A 26754-nucleotide genomic window follows, 5' to 3' on the forward strand; every position below is an offset into this window, starting at 1 on the left:
GAGGATGTATTAACCCATTTAAATTAAACAGGCTACCTCCATTGAAATAATAAGCATATAATGACATTAAGTGTTAATGTGCTATTATTGCTAACAGGAATTTCCACACCATAGTCACAGCATAAGGCCTTTCAGGGTAGCTGGTCATTCTGTTTAATTTTTCATTCCTAGTTTGACAAGAGGAGATATTTTGTAGCAAACTCTTTAAATGCCCTATCATTAATTTAAAAACAAATAATAAATTCAAGAGCAGCAAGACAAGTAAACTGTCCTGTACTTGAACAGTTTAAAAGCATGCAGTATAAAAAGAAAAGCTGACCCAAAATTGCAAGGAATTCATCACCCAGAAACCTCAGACCTTATTAATTCTGAAAAGATTTGAGGGTTTAGTTCTACTTCTTGATGTATTCTTGGAATAGATCAGCAAAGAATGTTGCAAGTTCTGTACGTAACACAGTAAGATAGTTATGCAGTGGTTTCCAAATGTTTCGATTTGGGGAAGTACACACATTTACTTAGCAACCCCCTTCCCTAATTGCAGGAAGTGTCAGCTAACTCAAGGAAACTAATACTCTCTGTAGAAATTATTTTTCTTATTGTACAACAAATGAACAAAATACATAAAAATGTAGAATTCAGAACTCTTGAGAAGCTACGTTGCTGAACAGGATGACGGTATGATGGACAGAAATCTGATGACTTTGTGGACCTGATGGGATCCACTTGAGTATCTCACAGAGTTTACAGACCTTGGTTTTAAAAACCAACTACATCAGCATTTCTGTCCACGAGAGGGAACCCATCTGATATTGAAATCTTTAGCTGATCAATGTTATAGGCCTCACCTTCTGTGAGAAGTATAGTTCCCTGTCACATGACCAGACCCATCACAACCAGGAGTTGGGCACCTTGAAATGAAATGAAACTTACTTTAGCATATTCAGTAGGATCCTTTTAAGTGCAATTAGAGAGGATGGACAAAAGAGTTCCTTTTAAGTTAAATCACATAAGAATAGCTATAATAGCACTGACTGAGGTTCAACTCACAAAGATTTATTGACTGGGTAAAATGCAATTTTCTTTCCTGGTAGAAAAGAAATGCAAATATTGTAGAAGCAGACATTTAACAATTCAGTAGTTTTTTTTAAAGGAGCCCGATTCAACAAAAATGCAATTTATAGACAAAAGATAAGTTTACAACTTAAGAAAGATAAAGTTAAAAATGTAAAAGACACTTGAATTTTAATAGATCATGTTCTTTTTGTATAAGAGGTTTGAGAACACAACAAATCTATGGAAAATTCCTCCTTTTTAAACTTGCACCTAAGCAAATTCAATTGCAACAAATATGGTCATAATGTGTTTCTGCAAAAAAAATGTCCTAATTAAGTTAAATGAGAAAATGAATCAAGTGTCAAATGGCTGTAAGAAATTAAAGATAGTAACAATACGTGGCTGAACATGCAAGCGTTATAAAAACTAAACATACCTGAGTTCTGAAGAGTGGGCAGCCATGAGGTTTCTTAAACTTTTATCTGCTAAAGGACAACCAGAAAGACTGCACAGAAGAAACAACAGAATTCAATAAAATATATTCTTAAACACCAAATAAGTAATTTACCAATCTTTTACTGTGTTGCAAATAACTGAATGGTGATTTCATGAACAAAAAGTCACCAACATACCTACGATGCGAAGCATAATTTCCAGTTATGTGACCACTGCCATCACATCCAGGGGTTGGGCAACTGGGAGAAAATTGAAGCAACATGACAGTTAAGACTAGTGCAGTTCATTTTACTGGTAGAAGCTATATGAAAGAATTGATTCTGAACAAAACTAAATAAAACAAAAGTAAATCAAAGGCCAGCCAGTGATATCCACGTCCCACAAGTGAATAAAACAAAAAACAAAGCCTCATCTGTAAGGGCCTTCAGATCTTAACCAAAAATAACTACTTCAAAATGATAATAATGCTTTTCTTTCCTAAAATGTTTCGTAGATATAAAATGTATTTTTTCTTTGCATTTTTCTTTTATTGTTAGAGCTGTTTGTCACTAGCGACTTGAAAGGGAGGATAATCTGCTGTCTGAGTGATTTGGTGAAAGGTGTTTACTGTACTGTGAGCTGCCCATCTCAATTTCCCCATGATAACACATCTATGTATCATTAGTGACACAATAAGAACGTAGAAATTCAATCCCACTGACAGGTATGCTGAAATAGCAAGCAGTTTCAGGCCTTAGAACAGTAACAATCTGCTTTGATAGCAGGTACTTTATCACTGTGGTATAACGAGAAACAGAACATAACATTTCAGGCATGCCAATCCTTCTTGTTTATTTGCTATCTACTGGTAACAAAGCTTTCAGGCAGCGAGGTTATTTACGTTATTAATTCTTTCTTGGCATCCTTGCATGAAAATTTTAGTTTGAGGCTTGAACTTGTGACCTCTCCTGGGTACTTTTTATCTTCTATACTTTCATCCATCACTTCCAGATCTCCTGCTTCTGATGAAGGAAATGAAGATGTGGCAGGTTCCATCTAGGATCAGAGAATATAATTATTTTCAAAGAACTTTATTAATTCCTAACCTCTCGAAATCACGAGTTGCATGCCACTTGTCAGAAATCATAATCCATTAAATTCTGAATCTGAAGTGTACATCATAAGTTTATGATAGAATGGAAATTGGGTATCCAACCTCCTATTTTCAATTGATGCCAAACCATTTTTGGATTGTAACATGCCTTCTAAATAGCTGTTTCTGTCATTGGTTTAAATATGAAACAGTCTGTTTAAGGAGCATAACGCCAAATTCAAACAGCATCACTTGGTTTGGAGGTATTGTTAATTCTATTGGTTTCGTTTTGAAATCACACATCACATCACTGTCCCATAGTTGGTGACATCGAGGGTGCAGTCATAGAATACTTGCTGTTTAATTCCAACCACAATGTAACTTGAAATACGGCTCTGCACTCTGACTGGTAGATCTTAATATTCTGAGTATGTAGGTAGGAATATTCACACTATGTATTGTATTTTACAATATTTTATTTCAAGAAATGAAATAACACAAATAGATAATATGTTAAAATGTATTTTACAATTAAGGATCCAGATTTTAGCAATTTTTAGGTGTTAAATTTGCAAATATCTTTTTAAGAGTCAAGTTGCTGGAGACAGTCTTTATTTGATGTGGTTGAGTTCTGACTGTAGAGTTATGCTGACTGTAGAGTTATACTGACACTTTTATGTTAAGTAGTCAGGCAGGACGCTAGAAGAACACAGCAAGCCAGCCAGAATCAGGAGGTGGAGAAATCGACATTTTGGGTGTAACCCTTCTTCAGGATTGGGGGTGGGTGTGGGGGAGCTGTAGACAAAGGGGGTGGCAGGGGCAAGGTAGTGAAGTGGGTTTAGGTGAAGTATTTTATGTTAGCATGCTCACAGACAGCTTTGTATAAATTTGAAAGTAACCTAAACTTTGGTGCCAGTATATTACTCTGATGAAGGCTGCAGTATTCAATGTGTTATCCTCCCTACATTTTGTTTGTTCATAGAATGTGGATATCGCTTGTAAACAGTAAGGTTGAATAGATTTATATTCACTGGAATTTTGAAGAATGAGAGGAGATCTTAATGAAGCATTTAAATTCTGACAGGGCTGGACAGTCTAGATGCAGGGATGATGTTTTAGATGACTAGTTACCCCAGAAAAAGTGGCCATGGTCTCAGAATATGGGTAGATCATTTAAGACTAAGAAGAGGAGAAACTTCTTCACTCAAAGGGTAATGAATCTGTGGAACTGTCTACCACATAAGGTTGTGGAGACCAAGTCATTGAATATGTTTATGCAATAAATAGATCAATTTCGAGACATTAAAGTTGTCTAAGGGTGTGGGGAGAGGGTGGAAATATAGCATTGAGATGGAGGATCGACTATGATCAAAGGAATTAGAGAGCAGATTCGATAGATCGAATGGCCTTTTGCTATTGCTATTTTCAATGTTTCTATTGATTGCCCATTCCTAACTGCCCTTGAGATGGTGATGAGCTATCTTCTTGAACCCCTACAGTTCTTATGGTGCAGGTACATTGTATGTAGCCCTAATAAAAATTAGTAATGGTTTATTTGGCATTATGTTTTGTTCACATATACTGTATGTTGAGAAGTGTCATGATTTGATGTTTAAGGTAGATCAACAAACAATGTAAATACCATCATAAAACACCTTCTATCCAGCTGTTCCAGAGTCTCTTGGGTCTGATTTACCCACTGTGGTCTAGGTCTAAACATAAAATAAGGTTTTCATACTTGGCAGTGTTTTCAATGAAAGGTAAGGAAACAGTTGCTTAAAGAGCACCTGTTTACTTACTGTGTTCCATATTCTACACTTCCCTTCTGACAGTCACAATTAATTCCAGGATTGGAGATAACTAAAATTCACATAGCTATTGTTTATGTGTAGTAAGCCTCATATTTGTATAAATAAGGTATTTCTGAGATGATCTAATTTTACAAGACACTTACATACATTTGCACTAAGTTCTAGAATAGCAATAATCAAAATATCCTATGTAGACAATTCTTAATTTGAGCTGACTCATCAGGCAGGGAGGAAGAATTGGATCTTGAGTCAATTTAGTTTCCTTAATGAGCCATCACCAAATGCAGGAGAATGGGGAGAAAAGGGGAAATTGATGAAATCAGTGAAATTTCATCACTGGAATAACTGATTGACATTAAATTAATTTGAACTTAATTTGAACTAATTAATGAGTTACTATGCTGCTTTTATCAGATGACTGAGTTTGTTCATGAGATGAATGGTGTACTTTTAGTTCAATTTTTGTTGTTGGATGCCACTAACTTTAAAGCAAATAGCATATTTCTTATTAATTGTCAATCAAACTCGATCCTGCCCAGAACTCACTTCTTCAGACTCTTCTTCCCTTTGTTTGCTTGGCTTTGTGTAGTCAATAGGACCATCATATTCATCCTGTTTAGAAGTCTGACTGGACTGTGGTGAACCCATGACGCTGCTACATGTGCTGTTGCTTCCATGAAGATAGGAGGATGATAAATCTGCTGACCTGACATTTGCGCTTATTGCAGAAAATACATTTTCCCTTTTACGGTTTTTATTCATGCTGAGATCCAGAGTTCCATTTTCATCTACTTCAATATCCATATTCTACAAAATAATTGAACAAAAATGTTATGAAAAAAGTTATTTTTGAGAATCTAATCATATCTTTTGTTACTTTAGTATGCATGGTTAACAACTTGATATTAAGAATGGATCTCTCCGAATTATTGCTCATTGTAATTTCTTGAATATACCATTCAATAGAGTGATGCAATTAGGTCTTCTGATTTCTAGATTTTCAGAGATATGATGTGCCCTGGAGATGCATTATAGGGTCACTCTGAAGTCCCAATGTACAATGGCAATTGCCCAAGAAATGTGATCTTCAGAAGGGCAATTCCCCTGCTCCCGAGACTCCTTGAAAATTGCCCCAACTCTGAGTTGCAGTCAGACACCTTGGACAGTTTCCATTTACTTACTGGACTTGCAGGTGAGACAGAAAAATCATTGTTAACTTCTGATTAACTAGACAACTGATTCCACAATCGCTCAAACTGACTCGCTGACGTCCGGACTAAATACCTGAATTCCTGACTTGTATCTGATCCCCTAGATTACCTCTGATTCCCTGACTACCTCACCACCTCCACCCCACACTCCCCAACCCGTCCCTATTCCAACTTGCCACCTTATTCAACCTATCCACTGTCCACCCTTCCTTCTTACCCACATATCTCACCTCTTACATCCCCCTACCTTATCCACTTTGTCTCTTTTGCCATCCTACACACCTATCTAACACTTTCCTTCTAGGTTGTAACTCTGGGATACTCAGTCTTTAATTACCAGGTTATGGCACTTGGTGTCACAAAAAGGGAATATGACTTCTATATGGATTCCCTGCACCACTCTCTCTGACAAATTACCTAGCTGAGCCACTTCTGAAATATCCTCCTTTACACGATTCTTCAGAAAAATCTAAAGAAGGTAATGGTATTATTTTAGCCCAATCAGAGTCTGAAATATGGAGCTGAATGTTATGGTTTTTTTGGCTGTCAGTTTCATTGAGTCTTATGGAGGGTTTCCCACCACAAGTCTTTGTGAGATCTCTCAGCTTATCTGACCAAATTCGCATCATTAACTCCCAACCCACCCATACCTCTCACCTAATTCTAGCCCTATCTTACCACTTGGTGTTCTAGAACTCACTGGATAGCCACTGATAAACCTGTGTCCCTGTGCTTATGCTAAATGGAAAAAGCCACTATGAACTTGAATGAGCACTGGTATTCTGAAGCTGCCCCGCTTGGTGATGAGATTCATTCTGAACATGCTGGAGAAGAGAAAGGTGGTGGCACAGTTCTCCAAGAGTGACCTGGAGGGCCTGGTGAACAGGGTGGTTCAAAGCATGCCATCCTCACCCTAGCATAAGAGGCACACCATGAGACATAGGCAACCTCTTCTGAGGTCTCCACTTGGGTCAGTGCAGTCTCAATGGTCTGGAGGAACAGTCAGCAATGTCGCAAGCAGATCAGTGGTCTTCATTACTGCTACCAGGGTAAGGTCCACACTCTCCCTCTCCTATCTAACACTCATTCTATCTCTGCTATTGCACCCACCTCCTACCAAAACTCTGCCACTCTCACTATTGCATGCAACATGTTCCCTTAGTTGTCTTCACTCTCCACAACCCTCCCACACCACCTACCTTGTGTGGCCTCTGCACTGCCTACCCACTTGCTTGGAACACTTCATCACCTTTCCTTCATTTACATCAGCACGAACAGCTGGGCCACCATCTTTCAACATACTCAATCCCTCTCATTACAGGGAAAAGCAGCCCATATCAGGGTGGAAAGAGCCAGGATTAGGAAAGGTTTGGATGGATATGTAAACTAATGCAGGCATGAGGGACTAGTTTAGTTTGGGAACTTGATTGGCTTGGACTAGTTGGACCAAATGGCCTGTTTCCATGTTGTGGGATTCTATGACAGGTTGAGAGGTGACTGATATCAAGCTCCTCACTCAGTACAAGGGTAGAATCCTGTTCATCGCAAAAGAAGACCATGACCTTTCCTGTAGGGATGTCATGATATCCAAAAACTGCCAACCGAGTAGGTACCATGCATCATTCCACTCTAACCCTCACATTAACCCTCTTGTCAGGGTAGTTCATTGCACACAACTTCTAACCATTGACCATGAAGCCTTCTCTCCCATGTCTTGCAGGGATGTCTACGACCCCTGTGGAAAACTGGCCTGCTTGACAGAAGCCACATCCTTGACTTCTGAGGAAGAGTGTTCAGAAGACTCACATGAAACACTGGCAAAGTTGCCTCCTGCACTTGTTGTGAATGCAGACTCAGCAGAAATGTCACATTTAGAAAGTATGGGAGCACAAGTTGGTGAGCACCTCATTTCAGCAGCTTTACAAGTGGCTGAGGAAGAAACTGCCCAAGCCACCTGTATTGTGAACTGCCAGAGACCTGGTACCTGCTCAGTCCCAGGTAGGAGAGGACCCTGTGGAGTTAGCTATCAGGGACTTTGTCCACACAAGTGGGGAGGAAGGCAGGAGTGGCAGACAGTGTGGGATGCAGTGGCCCTGACTGCCCAGAAGCTACAACTACCATGGTGACCCACTTGCCTCAAGCATGCAATCATTTGGCACACTCCAAGGCCAACTTGGCAACAGTGCTTGGACAGCTGGGTCTAATACCCCAAGGTCTACTGGATACACGAACACTGTTTCAGCTATTGGTCCTCATGGCTGAGGATATGGTAACAGGGGAGTGGGGATTTGACGCATTCTCCAGCTGAAGAAGGGCTTATGCCTGAAACGTCGATTCTCCTGTTCCTTGGATGCTGCCTGACCTGCTGCGCTTTTCCAGCAACACATTTTCAGCTCTGATCTCCAGCATCTGCAGCCCTCACTTTCTCTTGTAGTTAAGGGAGGCAACGAATTGTTCCCAATGCCAAGCTAGGCACTGCTGGATTTCACGTGTGACTCTGCCACATTTTTCGCCGAAGTCCACCTCGTTCAGGCCCTGAAAGATTCCACCTAGGGTTTCTGGTCCAATTGGAAGTTCTCATTTTACTTCCTGAATTATTCTGCTGGATAATGGAGCTGGGTGTAAATCGATTTGTAATTATAACATCACCAAAGCACAATGACCTGACTTGCTACAGGCTGAGGTCAACTGCAGGACAGTAAAATGACTGCGTGTAAAGACTTGGCTTTTCCTCACCTCAGAGGAAACTAGCATTACACGATAGCCTTTCCTTTGAGTACTTTCTTTCTCATTTTGTGACAAAAAAAAATTTGCATCAGTGTCAACTGTGACAGGCATCTCTTAAAATATTTCCGTATATAGAACACTGTTAAAACACATGAGCTGAAGGCAGCAATCCACTTACTTTGTTAATTTTCATAGTTGTTGACAAATCTAAAGACGCACTAGCTTCTGAATTATACATGCCTTGTCCAATATTTCCTAAACATTCTATCCAGTTTTATAGTTAACAGAACACAATTACTTACCTTTGAGGGATGATCCTGATGCTTAGTGCTTAGATTTTCTGGCATTTCCCAGCAACGTGTAGATAGATTGAGGATAGCCGTTGCAGCCATATGTGCAGCTTCAGCATCATGAGCATAGTCATATCCACCAGATGAGGATGAGCTTTTAACATAGTTAGTAGACAAACTGTGACTAGGTGAGGAGGCCTTTGGAAATGGTTTAGCTGTGCAGGAACATATATAATTTTGAATAGGTTAGCAAGATTCCATTTCAAATTATTTCAGTAATACCATCGTTCATGAAATGATGTGGATCATATCAAGGGTACAGCTGACTGTAGCAGATTTAGATTCTGAACAGACTTAACCTTTTCAGGTATAATGCAATGTATTTGCCTCAGTTTGAGATACAATTGGAAATACTCATAAATGCAAATATTTAAGATAATATTTATGTCAGCACTTAAGAACAGCTTTTCCATTTTATTAGGGGGAATTTTCAAGCTAAAATTGCTAATAACATAATCAATTCAGTGCACTTAATCTGAAATGTGATATCCTAACATCAAGTGACAGAGGCACCAGATTCTAGCTTTTATCCAGTCTTTGATATAAAAAAAACTTACATTTAAAGGTTTTGGGGGAGGTTTCAGATGCCTGAAGCTTTGGAGCAATCACACGTTTCCCAAAAACCTGTGCATCAAAACTGGCATAATCAAATGTAACCTTGGAGTATTTCTCCAACTCCTTTGCGAGGTTAGCTCGAGGCGTGACTGGCAGCATGTTAGGCCTGTAACTATAATGTGGAATCTCCAACTGTTTCACAAAGCACATCGGCCTGGAAGACATAAGGAGTTCTTAGGTGAATTGTAAAGCAATGACTAAGACTGTGCAGCATTCATTTATTTAAAGATGTCATATTGAATGAGCAAAGCTGTCTTCATTTCCATTCATTTTACAATACTAGTTTCTGCAAAAATGCAACACAAAGTTTAACCGTATAATCAAGCTGAGAATGCCTGACAGTTTCTCCTACAATGGAAATTTCTGGATGTCAACTCGCATTCAGACAATCACAAGATTAATCACAGCATTGTTACAGTATAGGAGGAGGCCTTTGGCCCATCGAGTTTGTTCCAGATCACTAGACATTTTGACTTAATGCTGTTCTCCTTCCTTTTCCCGTGTAGCCCTGGACATTGTTTCTTGTTAAATAATCATCAAATGCTCTCTTGGATGCCTCAACTGAACCTCCATCCACCACACTTCCAGGCAGTACTCTAGACCCTAATGACAAATGTTTGCTTCTTTTGCAAAAACACTTTAAAACTACATCTTCAGCTTCTCAATACTTTTATGAGCAGGAACAGTTTCTTTTCACATGCTCTACCTAAACCCTTTATGACTCTGAAGATACCTTTTATCTAAACATGTATTATCAATGTAGCGCCCTTGTTGTAATTCACCTGAATGTCATGCATGCAATAAATGTGGAACAAGGGGTGCTGTTTTAAAATTAGCAGTCGCATTTCCAGAATAGAGATGATGAGAAATTTTCTTGCAGAGTGTTGTGCAGCTTTGAAACTCTCTGTTTCAAAAGGCGATGAAAGTGGGGGTCATTGAATATATTTAAGGCAGACGTGGATAGATTCTTGTTGAACAGGAGAGTGAAAAGTTATTGAGGGTAGATAGGAATGTGGAATTTGAAATGCAAGCAGATCAGCCATGACCTTATTGGATGACGGAGCAGGTCCAAGGGGCCAAATGATCTACTTCTGCTCTATTTCATATGCTGACAGGAACCATTGCCGAGGTTGCTACATTCCATCAATATTTTATCACTTATTATTCGAGCTACTAACAATCAGCCACAAACATGTGAGTGAATGTAACATTTACTGTTCTGATATTTCATGAATTTGGCACAGACCATCCCCCAATAGAAATGAATATTGAAAATTCATTTCAAGAGTGAAGGTCAGTGAAGGTCTACAGAACTGTCCTCCAATGGATGATAAATCCTGAAAAATATGCTGATTACTGTGCCCAGATTCCTGACAAGTGCTGCTGTTGTAGTAGAGATATATGCTGAGTGTGAATTTGTAATATACCAATATACATAAATATTTGCATACTCTAAGATATTGCTTCCATTGCTTTTAAATATCAGCTTTATCAAACATTGTGCAAAAGTTCCATATTAAAATTGATAAAACAAAATATACTTCATTAATCAATGTTACAATTATTTAATAATGTGCAGACAATGCCATTTCAGGATACGCACATGCAAATGGGATACCTAACATTTTGTTCTTGATTACATAAATAGTGGTGCACAGAAGATGTTTCCTCTAATTTGCTCTCACCTTTGCAGTTTTCCCTAATTTGCCTTAGACTGTTGGTATAGTAAACCTACCTCAACACTCTGTCAGAACTTTGGCTGCTCTTGGGAGATTCACTGTTATGCTGTTTCTCGTGAGATTTTGCCAGTTTCTCAGCAGCAGCAATGGGGCATCCAGAAAGGCTGTGATAAAGAAAAGCTGCAATTTAAGTCTGAGGATAGCTTTGCATCCAAATAACTAAAGAAAGCTATATTGCAGCTACTTTGGACTGCATTTTGTGATAACCCCGTATGAATTCTTTACCATCTTGTACCATCTGTCATTTTTTTTTAATGGAAGGAAGGACCCATTCATTTTAAGTACTTCATGCAAAATGAAAAAAAACATATTCCTTAATTTCGAGATCAAATTAACTTTTCACTATTTTGGTGCTAACTGAATTCAGTAATTCCTTTTATTCAACAAGGTAACTATTGTTAATTAAATCCATGACTTTCTGTCATGCAGGTTATTGCTCACAACAGGTCCAGGCCAATCAAGGCTTGTGACTAGTGTTTCTGCTCCACTGTGAATGGTGGGGTTGTGGAGAAAGTAAGGACTGCAGATGCTGGAGATCAGAGTCAAAAAGTGTGTGTGGCAAAAGCACAGCAGGTCAGGCAGCTTCTTGTATTATGTTAGTTGAGGACAAGATCAGGTTCAGATGTGATGTCTTCTTGGACAGTTATCAGGAACAGCTCATTTTTTTCCCCCTCTCCCCTAACCCAGAGGCAGGAAGGCAATGGAGACTGCAGGCTGTGTGTGGACATGGGACTTTTCAGTTCTTATTTTGAGACACTGACTCAAACAAAACAATTTATTGCCTACCTTTTTAAAACCTATTATGCTAAAAATAGTATCTTAATTTAATTCAGAAACCAGATATATTAACTGATTGAGAGAATTGATAAGAACCAGGACTCTGCCTTTAGGTAACTGTCTTGATTTTCCTACTGTATATTGTAGAAATGCATAGCGTTGGTCTTGCTGTGACATCAGCCATGATGGTGTGGCACAGTGTACCGAAGGACAAACATGCAATACTAGCTACCCCTGCCTCCTTATCTACCCAATTCTCTCTGAAAATCCAAAATAATTGGCACAAAATATCTTTTACCTAAGGCTACATAAAGAAACAAGGAGTTCAGATTTTTAAAATAATCAAAAAACAAGAAGAAATTTTAGCTAGATTTAATATCTATTTCAATAGACTGAACTGCAACTGTTCTGCCATATCTTTCACCTTTAAATTATGACAAAGTATAACAAATCAGTTATATTAAGGAAAGATGCCTACCTCCTGTGTGTATTTCGGTTACTGTTGACATGCCCCTGTCCCGTGCAGCCTGGCGTGGGACACTTCAAAACATTTTCATGCATGGCAAGTACTGAATAGCAAGTGAAAAACATTAAGTATCAAACACAAATTGTCTTTTTTGGTCCGTAGTGATACGACTTTGTATTGGTGTTCAGATAAAGCTTGTGAAATCCATGTTGTTTGGCAATTTTACTTTTGGGCAGTTGTGCTTTGATTTTATGGACCGAATCATAATCATCAGTTAAGTAGCTATTCTTTAAATGCAAATGTTACGGGATATCTAACCTTGGAAGGAAGGAATCACAGGGGAATATAATTCTGTAGTCAAATGCTATTCACACTCAGTTTTCTAACAGGGGTCACTGAATAGTGATGAAGGACAGGAAGCCTGAATGATTTTCTTGCTTGTTTGGGAATGCTGAGGTGAACTGTACTGAACTTCAGTTGCTATTACCTCAGCATTGATTGGTAAGGGACTATGGAACCTTCAAGCCTATATGATTCAGTTATAAGTTAAGTTATACAATGTAGGCAAATGACTGAGGCACTGAGAGTGCCAAATTAAATTATCAATATCTTAAAATGCTGAAGCAATAATTCATCCACAAAGTGAACAAAAAACTGCATCATTTCTCTTACTTATTAATAGGGTTGTTTCAATTAATCAAGGTACAGTACCTCACTGATAGCATCATTTGAAATGTAAGTGTTTCTCGCATTGGGACAAATGCATTTGTATCAATGTAAAATCAGGAGTATTGATTTTATTTCATGGTTTTTATCAAATAGTTCAGTTTATGCAGAAAGTTTGACCCATTTCACTATTATCACACATATACTATAAAGGGTAGTTCAGATGAGTAGGGTACATTCAGGGGAAGTCAGTTGGTGTATGAAGAAGAAGGAAACAGCTGATAGAGTTTTCAGGAAAGGTAGGAGGATGCTTGAGTGGTGCATAAATGCTGACATGGACTGGTAGGGATGAATGGTCTCTTTCTGCGTCTCATATTTAATGTAATTCTACATAATACATACTTGCTGAGTTGACATCACTTTTTTTCTGAACAAAATAAGCTGCTTTCACGTAACTAATTTTTTGATATTATGCTTTTGAATTAAAAGTGATTGGCAAATAATGACCTTCACTTATGTTTTATTGCAGGATCATAAATCATAATTAGCTTGGTCACCTCAAACCCATAAGCAGCAGAAAGTTGCTAAGCTGAGCCTGTCAAATGCTGTTAGCAATGTTTCTGCACAACTATTGTGCATATTCATATCAAATTTTGTAAAGACATTTATTTTAAATAGGTTCACGGTTCCATTTAAAGTATCTGAGAGAATAATGAATGTGAGAAGATAATTTGTACAATATAATTGCTGCAAAAGACTATGATGAAACACAAAGATAAATTTACTGTTGACACTCCTGACTGAGAACTTTGTCTTCTGGAAGTGAATTTCAGGAGTTTGGCTGAAAACCTGCAAGATTGCCTAAATAGAGCTTTGAAATTCTGAACCAGGAGAACCAATTGCTAAAATCAACCCTGTCTAGCAATGCTGTCAAGTCATTTCAAATAAGGGTCCCTATTACAAAAAGAAAGCTACTCACTCTCTGGAGGTATTTTATCCTTGTGTGGGCATCCAGAAAGACTACGATGGTGTGGATACAATCCTGTCACATGACCAGTGCCATCACAGCCTGGGGTAGGGCACTTGATCTCCCTCTTCTCAGATCTTGAGGGATCTATACAACAGTGTGAATAGAAAATACCAATAATCAGAATTCCTTTGCATACTCCCTATCATTAGCTTATTGCCTAAGGTCATTTTGGAAGCTTATGAAGCACAGTTTGTGTCAGCTGCAAAGAACTGTAGAAAAAGCTGTTTCCCTGTCACATACACTCTCACTGCTACTGATAAAATACTAAGATTTATTTACTTTACTGGTACAGTTTCCGTTTATTAAACTAAACCAGTGAATAATTTAAGGAAAGGGAAGACAACAAGGTATATTCACAAGCCTAAGGTCATTTAGCAATCTCATCCATTCAGAAAAAAATCTACCATCATTATGCAAAATGATACCAAGGGTTTTGACTCCAACACTTTACCTTGAAATTGATTCCATATGTTGACTATTCTTAGTATGAAAAGCTTCCTGACATTAGCCATACATTTATTGTTTATTCATTATGTTTGTCCTCGTCCTACTCAATCTTATAAACAACTTGGATTTTACAGCTCCCCACTAGGAGTGGTTTTTGGCATCGGTATATGTAAAATATGTTGTGTGACTAGCCCATATCTTCCTTGTCCAACCGTGATCCATACCTCACAATAGGCAAGCAGGTAAGGCACCCAGTCGGTGCCTGCGTTTAGCCCTATTGACACCATTAAATGCCCAATTTATTGTCAATTAATAGCCTCAATCTGCTTTCACTGCAGTTGCAGGTGGGCCACAGGGCAAAAACCATCACAGTCTTCAGCTAATTTGATTCACTTGATCTTAAACCAAAGATTGGCTGCAGGCACTGGATATTACAAAGGCTATGGGTCCTGATAACAATTCAGCAACAGTCTTGAAGACTTGAGCTCTAGAATGAGGCTGCATTTCACTTAGTGTGACATTAGGTGCCCCAGCAAAACTGAAGTCAACGTGAATCAGGGGAAAACTCTATGCTGGTGAGTAACATATCTGGAATTAAGGAAGATGGATGTGGTTCTAAGAGGTCAATCATCTCAGCTCCAGGACATCTCTGCAGGAGCTCCTCAGCAAAGTGTCTGAGGCACAACCATCTTCAGCTGTTTGCTGATGATTGTACAATGTTCAGCACCAGTTGTGACTCCTCAGTTACTAAGTAGTTCATTTCACATGAAGCAAGACCTGCACAACATCCAGGTTTGGACTGACAAGTGGCAAGTGACATTCATGTCACACAAGTGCCAGGTAATGAATATCTCCAATAAGTGAGAATATAACCATCATCCCTTTACATTCAATGGCATAACCATCACTGAATCCCTCCTACTCTCAACATCCTGGGAGTTACTATTAATCAGAAATTGAACAGGACTGTTAAATATAATAGTGTGGCTACAAAAGCAAGTCAGATGGTAGCACATTTTCAGCAGATAACTCACCTCCTGCCTCCCCAACACCTATAGACCTTCTACAGGCACAAGTCAGGAGTGTGATGGAATACTCACTACTTGCAGTTCCAAATACATTCAAGAGGCTGGACACCATGTAGATCAAAGCTGCCCACTTTATTGTCACCACATCCACACTTAAAAATCACATAACATCAGGTTATGGTCCAACAGGTTTATTTGAAAGTACTAGCTTTCGGAGTGCTGCTCCTTCATCAGGTAGCTACCTGAAGGTACAGCGCTCTGAAAGCTAGTAGATCCAAATAAAACTGTCAGACTATAACCTGGTGTTGTGTGACTTTTAGCTTTGTCCAACCCAGTCCAACACCAGCACCTCTACATCATGACCACATCCACAAACATTCATCCCTCCATCCCCAACACTCAGTGGCAGCAAGTGTACCATGTGAAGAGCACTGCAGAAATTCACTAAAGTTCCTTAGATAGCATCTTTCAAACTCTCAAACACTATAACTTAGAAGGAAAAAGCTGCAGATACATGAGAACACCACCACTTTTAAGTTCCCTTGCAAGGTGCACACCATCTTAACTTGGAAATATATCACCATTCCTTCAGTGTCATTGAGAGAAAATTCTGGAACTCTGTCCCTCACAGCATTGTGGATGTACCTACACTGAATGGATCATAGTAGTGCACAAAGGCGGCTCTTCACCATCTTCTCAAGAGCAACTAGGGATGGGCAATAAATGCTGGCCCAGCTAGTGATGCCACTTACCATGGGTGAGTTAAAAAAAAGTATAAAGGAAGGGTGACACATCAATTGAGGGGAGTCCTTTTCTTATCGGGGGCATCTCCACTACTTCCTCTTTGGCTATTCTCCAAAACCCATTGTTCCTGCCTGTTTGTGTGCCCTGACCCTCACCAAGTCCAAACTCTCAACCCTAAAAAGCCTCAGATTTACTAATTTCAATCAGCATTACTCTTCTCTGGGAGATGCTTGAAGTTTCTGTACAATTGAGTTCTAGTTCTGTTGGGACTACTGGAGCTAACCAAACAAACAGAAATGCTGGCGTGGGGCTACCTGTGCACAGAAAGCTGGGAATGTCTGAATTCAGCTTTCTTATGCTGCTCGCAGTGTTTTATCTGCAGGGCAGGTTTTTAAGTCAGTCGATTTGTGACTGATCTTTCTTCCGAGGATCGAAAAATATGCCCTTGATATCACATCACTTATCTTCAAAGATAGTTATATTTTTTGCTGATGAATTTTAGAAGTTTTGTTCAAGTTAAATATAAAGACTTTGAACTAACTGCACGTTAACGAACATTTGAAGATACATTTTAAATGATAATCGTTTCATACAATCTTCACTGAGCAAAATGTAATTCAATTAAGTATGGAAAATTACATGGGTTACAGTTGATTATGGTTAATAATGAGTGTAAAAGTCCATTATTCCAAAGAGGTGAATTATAATTCCACTATTCAGCAACATGAAATTAAAAAAATATATATAGTTCACTCCAACAAATTATTACTTAATGGTCATTTCAGGGAGGATTTAAATCTTAAAAATGAATCCACATGGAATAAATAGACCATTGCATTATTCATTGGTATGTTACTGATGTTCTTCCAATTGTATTAAAGTCCCTTGCAATATTTTATTGTTTTAACACACAGTGACAAATGGCTTATCTTTTATGCATTGAATCTCTGATATTGAAATTACTGCATCTGACATGAACCTATAAACACTGAATGCCTTTGTATGTAATTTTCTCTGTTATTTCAACAAAGCCACAATCCATTGATTTTATACTGGAAAATAACATCATAAAAGTGCAAAGGCAGGAATTTCTGGAAAAAAAACATATTAAGTATTTGTATTGTATCATTACGCCTCAATTTCAGGGCCTTTAATTTTTATTTTCTTTTTAGTTACCCTTGCTTAGTGAACATTGTAGGTCATGTTAGTGTTAGACTCCAACACTTACCTGTATCTTACAATGAAGGGATCTTTTAACAGAATGATATTAAATATTGTTAGTTGGATTTTTTTGGCCATCAAACCAACTGGAGATAAATTAAGATTTCAGACTTTAACTAGAGGACTCTTGATGGAGTGCAGAATCAAAAACTCTGGTAACTCTTTGTCCTTCCTATTTCCCATCTGCAGAAGCCAACTTTGGCTTTCTATTGTGATACTTCCGAAAATCAACGCACAATAAGATTAGAAATTGGACTGTCTTTGTCTATGCAGCACCATAAACTGCATTTAGCCAATAAGACATCCTGTGGACTTTCAGCTGAATATGTTATGCATAAACAATAAGCCACTTGTAAATTCTCTTCGCTTTTCACATAAGTAGAGTACCAAAATGTTATAATCAACTGCTGTTTTTACAATATTTTGTGTTTTTAAACTGCATTCGGTTGAATAATTTAGAGAAATGCTTCAGTGTGTTTAATAGCTCTGGCTTGAGTGCTAGCACAGCTGCAGAGCATGTGTAATTTTCTCAGTGTGTGATCAGTTATTTTATGCATACCGTACAGCACGTGTTATGCTCAATGTGGTGGAATAACAATGTACACCGCACTGAAAATTAATTCCATGTACATAGAATAATCAAGTAATTGCTGTCCAGGCTATAGCCTGCCACTTACCTTTACTATAAAGGTTTTTCCTCATGGAATCCAAAGACTTATTTGTTTTTTCTTCCAAATGGATATGCCTCATCTGTTCCCCTGATAGCCTACTGGGCTCTCTGTTTATGTCTTCTCTCTTCATCTTCACCTGCTCAGCTTTCAGAGCAATGGCCTGCTCTAGGAGCCCAAGATTTCCTTTTGTCATCATGTCATAAATTTCTGACTCGTCAGTGATTGCAGATTTTGGAGGTAAACTCTCACTCTCATCAGTGCATTCATCCAGATTGTCCTCCGCTATTGCTGAGCTTTCTGACTTTGGTTGTCCTTCACAATGGCTTTCCTGTTTTGTCTCTTGTGATATCTGTACTACTACTTCAGCACTGTCCTTGTATTGCACATCAGTGGACTTGTTCTCCCCCATATCCTTTTTATCAGCCTCATCAACCTCTTGTTGGAAAACAATTGTCTGCTCGCTGCAGTGAGAGGAATCAGTCATGTCCTTAAATTCTTTACATTGTTCTTCGTTTCTTTCATCACTAGATGGAAGCACATTTTCGAGTGTATTTTCTTCAATTGAATCGTGATCCTGGTCAACTTCCTTTTCGCATTCAGAATCTTCAGTCACAGTCTCACTTTCAATAATTTCCTTCCCAGAATCACTTTCTTCTTCCATTGCCTCCTGATGTGTGCTGTCTTTTCTATAAATGCAAGTCTCTGTAGGTTGTGACTCACTGTTACTTGGCTTTTTATCTGAAAATGCAGGAATTGCGGTATCGTCTACTATTTTGCCCAGGTTTAGAAGTGACTTGGCAACTAATTCCTGATAGCTAACAAAATCGTCCTTTCGAGTGCTGACATTCTTGGTTCCATCCTCCCAATGATGCCGATCATCTGATCCTTTATGCCTGCCATCTGCAACAAAGCAAAATGAAACATGTTTAACTTCCATTATGATTGTGTACTTTCAGGAGAAATATCTCAGAATTTTATTATTAAATATTTAATTAAACTTACACTAATTGAGCGCCTGTGGCATTGCTTGTGGGAAGTCACAAGATATCCAATTAATGGCTGGAATGTGATTTAAGATAGCATGCAATGTTTGTTAAATTTTTTTATTGAGATGAAACCATTTAAATGTGTCCCTTTATGGTTAAACAGACTGAAAATCTTGGAGATATTTAGAGAACTTAGAAGTTGGAGAATGATGCTTTCAGATTGCCAGATGTATGTACAACTTAGCTCTAAGTCAGAAGAAACCAGTATCAAATTATACCTTTTTAAATTGATATTTTTGGCACATTTGAGTGTGATGTCCAAATGTATTTTCTATTTTCCAAATGTAATACATTAGTCTACTACATTAATCTAACGAACATATTTATGATTTTGTTTAAAGATTACAGTATTCTTTGGAACATTTCTTTGCATTGCATGGTGGATAAAAGTTAATGATTTCCATAATGACCGTTGTATTTCAGCAATAAAATGTCACCACATCTGCATATAGTTGCAAGATGTAATTTACACTGATTTATTATACTAGTGGAGGTATGGTGGCACAATGATAGCATCCCTGACTATAATCCAGAGTGATACTCAAGGTGATTTTGACCAAGGAAAATGTGTTCATTTTAAAAAATTCATTTATGAGATAAAGGGATTGTTGGTTAGGCTAGCACATTTTGCCCATTCCTAATCGCCTTGAGGACAGTTCAGCATCAACCACATTGCTGTCAGTCTGGACTCACATGTAGGCAAGGCCAGGATGGCAGTTTCCTTTCCTAAAGAGCTTTAGCTACAATGATTTAATGGTCATCATTAGACTATTAATGTCAGATTTTTTAAAAAATCAATTCAACTTATATCATCTGCCATGGCGGGATTTGAACACGGGTACCGAGAACATTACCTGGATCTCTGGATTAACAGTCCAGCAATAACACCACTAGGCTGTCACCTCATTACATGGCTGAATAGGTTAAGTATCAGAAAGTAAAAGTGAGAGTGATTCAACCACAAGATGTAAAGATATCATCATCGATAACTCTAAGATACGATATGCAAGTAAAAGTGCATGTCCACACGGCAATCTGAACTGTGGACTGTGGGTTGGTAGCGGGGTGGGGTGGGAGGTCTAGTTGGCTCAATTGATCATCAGATTGGTACCAACAAAGTTGGGTCAGAACTTCATTCTAGCTGGCGTGGATTAGTCTTCTCAGACCTAACCACAGTGTTTTGAGCTGGACTTGCCTTCAGGACAGAACTCTAGAAGGTGATTATATTAGTAGCAATGTGTGTAGACTGGACAGAATCTGAAGCCTGGATTATCTAACTACAAAAATGTAATGATGTTTAGTCCGGCCATTGTTCATATACTCCACAGGAAAAAGAGGTCTAATTAAGCAATTCCAGGTAACAGTAACTGCTTAGGAGCAAATTACCCCAGGTGTTAGAATCTGTACTGAAAACAAAAATGCTGGTGATCACAGCAGATCAGTTAGCATCCATGGAGAGAAAACAAGCTAATGTTTCAAGTCTAGATGACACTTTATTAGAGCTGATGTGAAGTGGAGGGGGCAGCATTTATGCAATAGTTGGGTAGGGGGAAAGGTGGAGTTCTGGGGGAGAAAGAATGTTGATAGTTCAGATTAAGTAATTGGAATGTGAGAATGACAGAACAATGGTGTGTCTCATTGCCAGACTGGAAAGAATAAACTGTCCCACTAGAGTGGGGGGAGGGGAGAGAGGACATAGTGACAGGGAATATAACAAATAAAGCTAAAAAAAGTGGAAGGAAAGAGATTGGGTTCACAATCTGAAGGTGTTCAACTCAGCATTGACCCCAGAGGATTGTAAAGTAACAAGTTTTAAATTGAGATGTTGCTCCTCCTGATTTTGCTGTGATTCACTGAAGCGTTGCACCATGCTGAGGATATATAAGTGGCCACGTGAGCAGGATGCTGTGTTAAAATGACATAGGTCATGTTTACGCACGGAGTGAAGGTGTTCTGGAAAGTGGTCTCCGTGTCTGCATTTGGTTTCTCCAATGCAGAGTAGGCAACACTGGGTGCAGTGAATACAATACACAAGATTGAAGGAGGTACAGGTAAAATGCTAATTCACCTGGAAAGATCATTTAGGCCCTTAGATGGTGAGCAAGGAGGAGGTGAAGGGCAGGTTTTGCAACTTTTGCGATCACATGGGAAGGTGCTGTGGTAAGTAGAGTGCTGTTGGTGGTCAAGAAATGGATGAGGGTGTCCCGAAGGGAATGATCCCTACGAAATGCAGACAAGGGGAGGGAGGGAAAGATGTATTTGGTGGTAGTGTTCTGCTGGAGTTGTCTGAAATGACTGAGAATAATCCTTTGAATGCAGACGCTGGTGGGGATGAGAGGGACTTGTTCATGCCGCTGTGAGTGATGGGCAGGGGGAAGGGTGGAAACACGGAGCTTGTCAAATACTGGCAATGTAGTTTAGCAAAATAGAAGATCTGGATTGCAACTGGTGCATATGAAACTGTTATAAATACTATAAGGTCTCATGGCATTTCCCATGGTGATTTAGAGGTATTTTCTATTGTTATAGCATTGACGCAAAATTAATTAGAATATTTCTATGCATCTTGGTAATTTATTATGCACCTGGTACTGATTCAGTGCTTTCAATTTCTTCCATACTTTTTTCTTCATCCTCCTCGTCGTCTTCCATTTCTTCTTCAACTTCAAGTGCTTCTTCTGATTCATCCACAACTGACTCCTCCTTTATCTCCAACTCAACTACTCCATCACTATCTCCATTATAACCTTCATCCAAAGCAAGTTTCAATGGATGGGATTTCCTTTTGGTTAGAGGTTGATCAGAATCAGAGTCCTGTACTTTTCTCTTTCTTGCCAAAGGACAACCTTGTGAGCTTATAATAAAAAGAGCAGAATCTTAAAGTTACTTGAAAGACACTTCAATCCTTTTAAACAAACAAGTTCAAGAAAGCGTTTCTAACTCTTGACTGAAAGTAATGTCAGACCCTGAAATTACACCATGAGATATAACACACAAAAACATTTGTTTGAATCTAATCTCCACTTTTTAAATCGAGTGTTTGTTATCAGACTTTGACAAACTAGCATCCCATTGTGCAATTTTCAGGCTATGGTCATTAACATTGGAAAAATGGATTTACCTTCTGTGCCGTGCATATTTTCCACTAGCATGACCTGAGCCATTACATCCTGGAGTAGGACAGCTGAACAATAAAATGATTACAACATCAACACTTTTGCACATTACAACACGCAATACAATATTACCTGGTCATCCTCTTCTTTTTGACTTTGTGGTGGCAATGCTTGGATTTTGTACAAAATGGGATTTCCCACTGTACCCATACTAACATTAAAACCACGCCATGGAATACACGTACTTGTGTTCAAACGTTTGTTTGAAATAATATTCACTCTTTAGTAGAAGCATTAGCCTATTTATTTTTAAAAAGGTGACACCTCTATGAAAATATTAGAGGAGAAACTGTTAAAAATAGTCATTAAAATTATATAAAGCATAATTGCTGAAAATCATGAGGATGGGTACAAAAATTAGAAAGTGTGTTAATAAATTCCTAGCTCAAGGCCAGAAGAAATCAACATTTTTTTGTCAATCTTTCTTTGCATACACTATTGGAGCATGATGCACAAAGTCAGCCAAATGTGTTTTCAATCCTGAATGTGTGCTATGATATCGCTTTGCAATAATCTAATATACAGATTTATTGTAATTTTGCTTCTGAGGATTCTAATGATTTTATGAAAAACCAGTGAGTGAACTTTTGATGAGTACATGAAACATTTACATATCAGTATACCTTTGCAAAGACTAGTGACTTTTACAATAAAACTATGGATTGTGTGAATGTCCCCCTTTTATTGCAAGGAAGAATGAACATTTGGAAGTAATTACTGCAGATAATAGCATGGAATGATTAATAAGTTTTCAAAGATGTGTGATAAATAATTTCTTTTAATCTTTTGTTTTTAGTTTTGAAAATTGCTCATTGTTAGGAGCTTAATGTTAAAAAAAAGATACAAGGTTTATTTCTGCCAATGTTTGATTGTCACTAGAATTGTAGTTTTGAATTATCTGCCCACAGATACTATTTACTTCCATGACTCAGGTGCTTGGAGACATTTCATATGGTCTATCTCTAACATTGTTCTAATTGGCTGATCCAATTGTACTTTTAAAAGTTATTGTTCAAGGCAAATTGGTCACTTTTGAGACCAGAACCATAGTCACTTATTTTAAAAAGATCACAACATACTTTCCAGATTACAGTAACCTTCATGCCAGAGTTCTCTCCCCTTGCTATGCTAAATTGCTACATCCACACAGATTGCTATTTTTCAGCATGCAACGATACTATATTCTAATCAGATTTAAAGTATCTTGGAATAAAATCGTGTAAGCTTGTTTTTGGAAAAACTGAACTTCTACTGTTTCCTTTTTTTTGATTTCCTTCCCAGTGTACAGTGTTTTTCTTTCTATGTATAATGGTCTATAAATACTGGGAGCAAACAACATTGACCCAAAGCAGTGGGTGGAATTTTTAATTAACCTGTCATCTGATGGCACTATTTGAGGGCCAGACCTCATTAGCCTGCTGTCATTGGGCTAAAGGCACTGCACATGTGCTGTTGTAAACATCACTAAACATGTACTGGGAATATAAAATAAAGCAATCCAGAGAACAACTCATTCGGCTGGAATGTAGGTTTGGGACAGGGATTGGAAATGTGACTGAATGGCCTGGAGATAGATGGGGTAGCCAGGATGGCAATGGCCTACATAATTCGAGTGGAACCTGGCCAAATATGCCAGATTGTGATTAGCAGCAGGACCGTAAGGTTTTCATGATTATCCCATTTCTGTCTGATAGGACCAGAGCAAAACTCCTCATGTCTATTCAGAAAAAAGTTTACTGAGGCTTAAAGAACGTAAATAGCTAAAATGCAATAGCATATTAAGAACACATCATACCTTACATCCTGTCCCACAGGCTCTGCTGGTACTGGGCAATTTGATGAAAAAAAAAGTGATAATCAGGACTTAAGTTTGATATAATTGATATTTAAGTTTAATTATGCAGTAAAGTTTCAAAACTACGACAAAAGTAACATTGAAATAGACAGATATATCTATGCAGTACAAAGCAAGATAGAAAATGCAGCATTAGTAAATAAAAGTTTTATAAAGCATTGTAAGGTCAATTTCATAATATTACATTTCACCTACGTTGGTTAGTGAACTTGCAGTAATAAAGTTAGCAGCAAATTATTGCGAAACTGCATCATTGCGTTAATTACCCGTGATTACCACAACATGGCAAACTGTGAAAGATGGTCATACTTACTCCTGATTCCCTTTGAGCGGGTGCGTAACCTCTTTTCATCAACATCTTGATTCATCTGTAAAGTAAAAAGTTGCAGTTAATGGGCTGTAGGTTTAATTTTGCCTCAAATATTTGCAGCTTATATAATGCATGATCAGGTTGATTTCCAAAGACATTATAGGTATTTTTTTGTATAAGTTATTCTAAATTATGATGTTATAACACTTAAGAGACTCAGACCAAAATCCTCTCTTCACTACTTTAGTGGAGACATGACCTTGTTTAAATTAGTTCACTTTTCTGATGTAATATCAGAAAGAGGAATTTGCTACCAACAATGGCAATGACAAATTTCCTTAAATATCTAAAAACATCACAAGGAGCTTCACAGACAATCAAGATTTTTAACCCATGGAAGAGATTTCAGAAGTAATGACTAAGAACTTGAACAGAGTGGTAGATTTTAATGAGGGTTAAAAAAGGAGAAGAAAATGGAGAAGTAGTAATTTAAAGAGAAACTTCTAGGTCCTGGGACCTAAACTGTGGAATGTTTAGCCACCTAAATATTTTTAGGATAATATAATTGATCGTACTGAAGTTTCAAGATATAATCTCCAAAGTAACTGATATACTTAAGATTTGTTGATATGTTATATTAATAAAAGAAACATCCAATACTATATTATCACTTCAGTCATACCAGAAAACACAATTAATTTCTATTCTTAGTGTAAATTCCCATTGGTAGCATGGTATGCACTTACTCAGGTATGGGATAAGCTGCAATTCTATTTAGTAGGCATTCAATATATAGGACTGCAGCAATTCCATGACCTCAAAGGTTTTTTTTATCACAATAGGTATATTACTTTTCATCATGGAGGCCTACGTTCAGCTAAATCTCTGTTTAGCATTTTCTTCATAAACATTTGAAATTTCACAGCAATGCAAATTTTATGTATGATGACTTGGCAATTGCTGCTTTCAGCAAATAAATTATTAAAATAGATGACACATAAAACTCTGATGTGTAGTGCACAATATTTGTTAAATTTATATCTGTGTGTTGATCTGGGGGAAATAAATAATATCACATTCTTTTCCTAAATTTTAACAGAAAGGAGGCAAAGAAGAGTTCAGAAGAATGGTTTTTAATAAAGATTTTAAACAGAAACATTAGATCTCGCAAAAGTATTCACATCTATGACTCTATGTGCAGCAGGATAAGTAATTTAAGAGCCTGGACTTCCTAGATATAGATATCATGGTCTTTTAAATTCTGTTACTTTGTAGGAAGTGATCTGTTAGTTTAATGTGTTGTAGCATCCTACTTAAATTAGCTTACATATCTGATTCTACTTATTTTCCACAGAGAAAAAAAATCATATTGCTGAAACGAACAAATAACCATGGGAAATAACAGACTAGCTGATGTAGGACATTAGGATCTCAATTTTAAATTTCATTGTTATCAGTGTGCTGTAGTTCTACATTAGGTGCAGGAGAAAAAGCTGTAGATCTGATAATGTAGTAGTCTCAGATTGTTAATCAGAATATAACCATAAAGCAAGTATGAGGAGTAGTTTGCTGGGAATGAGGCATATTATATGCAGTATACACCCTATATATTATCATATTTTGTGTTGAGATGTATGATTGTATCAGTGGTAGTTGGGACTATTGCAGTTTTACTATTATTTACAACATGAATGCATCAAATGTAGCACTAAGAGATTGGAAACCTTTTTTTGTCACCTTGGTGTGTTTGTTGTGCAGGTTATGGGGTGTCTCACAAGTTCTGAGCTTTTCAGTACTTCCTTGAGTCCAAGTCTGATTCAGCAGCTCACCTCTAAATTCATTTTCTGTGTGATTTAAAGTAAGATTTCTTTTAAACAAAAATCATCGCTCAAAAGTCAATTTACAGTCAACTTGAACATATTTTGAAAACTTGCCAAGTTTCCAAAGAGAAACATGCCTAGTGTATGGTGAGTAACATGCAAACTATCTATTTGGCCATCAGTGGCACAGCTGCTACCCCATGAATCCTGCATAATATTAATGAGATCACTCATCTCTTTTTAATTATTTTTCCAGCTCATTGTACAAATGATTGAAATAGCATTTTAAATCTATATCAAGCAACAGCATTTAATTGTACCTTATTCATATTGTTTGATAGTTGTGCTGCTAAATTCTAAAATTTACATTTCTCTGTTATGATTGTATCTTCCAATAAACAAAGCAGTCATAATTCAAAGCAAAAATATAGACAAGAAAAACATCAAAATGTATTTGGATTTC

The 26754-nt window shown here is 37.7% G+C and overlaps 1 protein-coding gene across 10 annotated transcripts in view; it reads right to left on the minus strand.

Moving 5' to 3' along the window:
• Window positions 1-26754, minus strand: part of myt1b (myelin transcription factor 1b) — a 182419-nt gene that overhangs the window by 42174 nt on the left and 113491 nt on the right. For 6 of the 10 annotated variants that reach the window (XM_043710460.1, XM_043710461.1, XM_043710463.1 and 3 more), the window contains 16 exons: window positions 26209-26315; window positions 24475-24529; window positions 24102-24132; window positions 22252-22314; window positions 21716-21984; window positions 18091-18984; window positions 13923-14057; window positions 12290-12380; window positions 11031-11138; window positions 9238-9449; window positions 8633-8835; window positions 4939-5199; window positions 2390-2544; window positions 1686-1748; window positions 1490-1558; window positions 846-908 (listed from right to left, as the gene is read on the minus strand). In XM_043710460.1, the coding sequence (XP_043566395.1) occupies window positions 846-908; window positions 1490-1558; window positions 1686-1748; window positions 2390-2544; window positions 4939-5199; window positions 8633-8835; window positions 9238-9449; window positions 11031-11138; window positions 12290-12380; window positions 13923-14057; window positions 18091-18984; window positions 21716-21984; window positions 22252-22314; window positions 24102-24132; window positions 24475-24529; window positions 26209-26315 (2779 nt within the window). The remainder of the gene's footprint in view (window positions 1-845; window positions 909-1489; window positions 1559-1685; window positions 1749-2389; window positions 2545-4938; window positions 5200-8632; window positions 8836-9237; window positions 9450-11030; window positions 11139-12289; window positions 12381-13922; window positions 14058-18090; window positions 18985-21715; window positions 21985-22251; window positions 22315-24101; window positions 24133-24474; window positions 24530-26208; window positions 26316-26754) is intronic. The other 4 variants (XM_043710468.1, XM_043710470.1, XM_043710469.1 and 1 more) reach the window with 2 other exon arrangements.

This window comes from Chiloscyllium plagiosum, chromosome 20 (assembly GCF_004010195.1).
Source record: "Chiloscyllium plagiosum isolate BGI_BamShark_2017 chromosome 20, ASM401019v2, whole genome shotgun sequence".
NCBI classification, from domain to species: Eukaryota; Metazoa; Chordata; class Chondrichthyes; order Orectolobiformes; family Hemiscylliidae; genus Chiloscyllium; species Chiloscyllium plagiosum.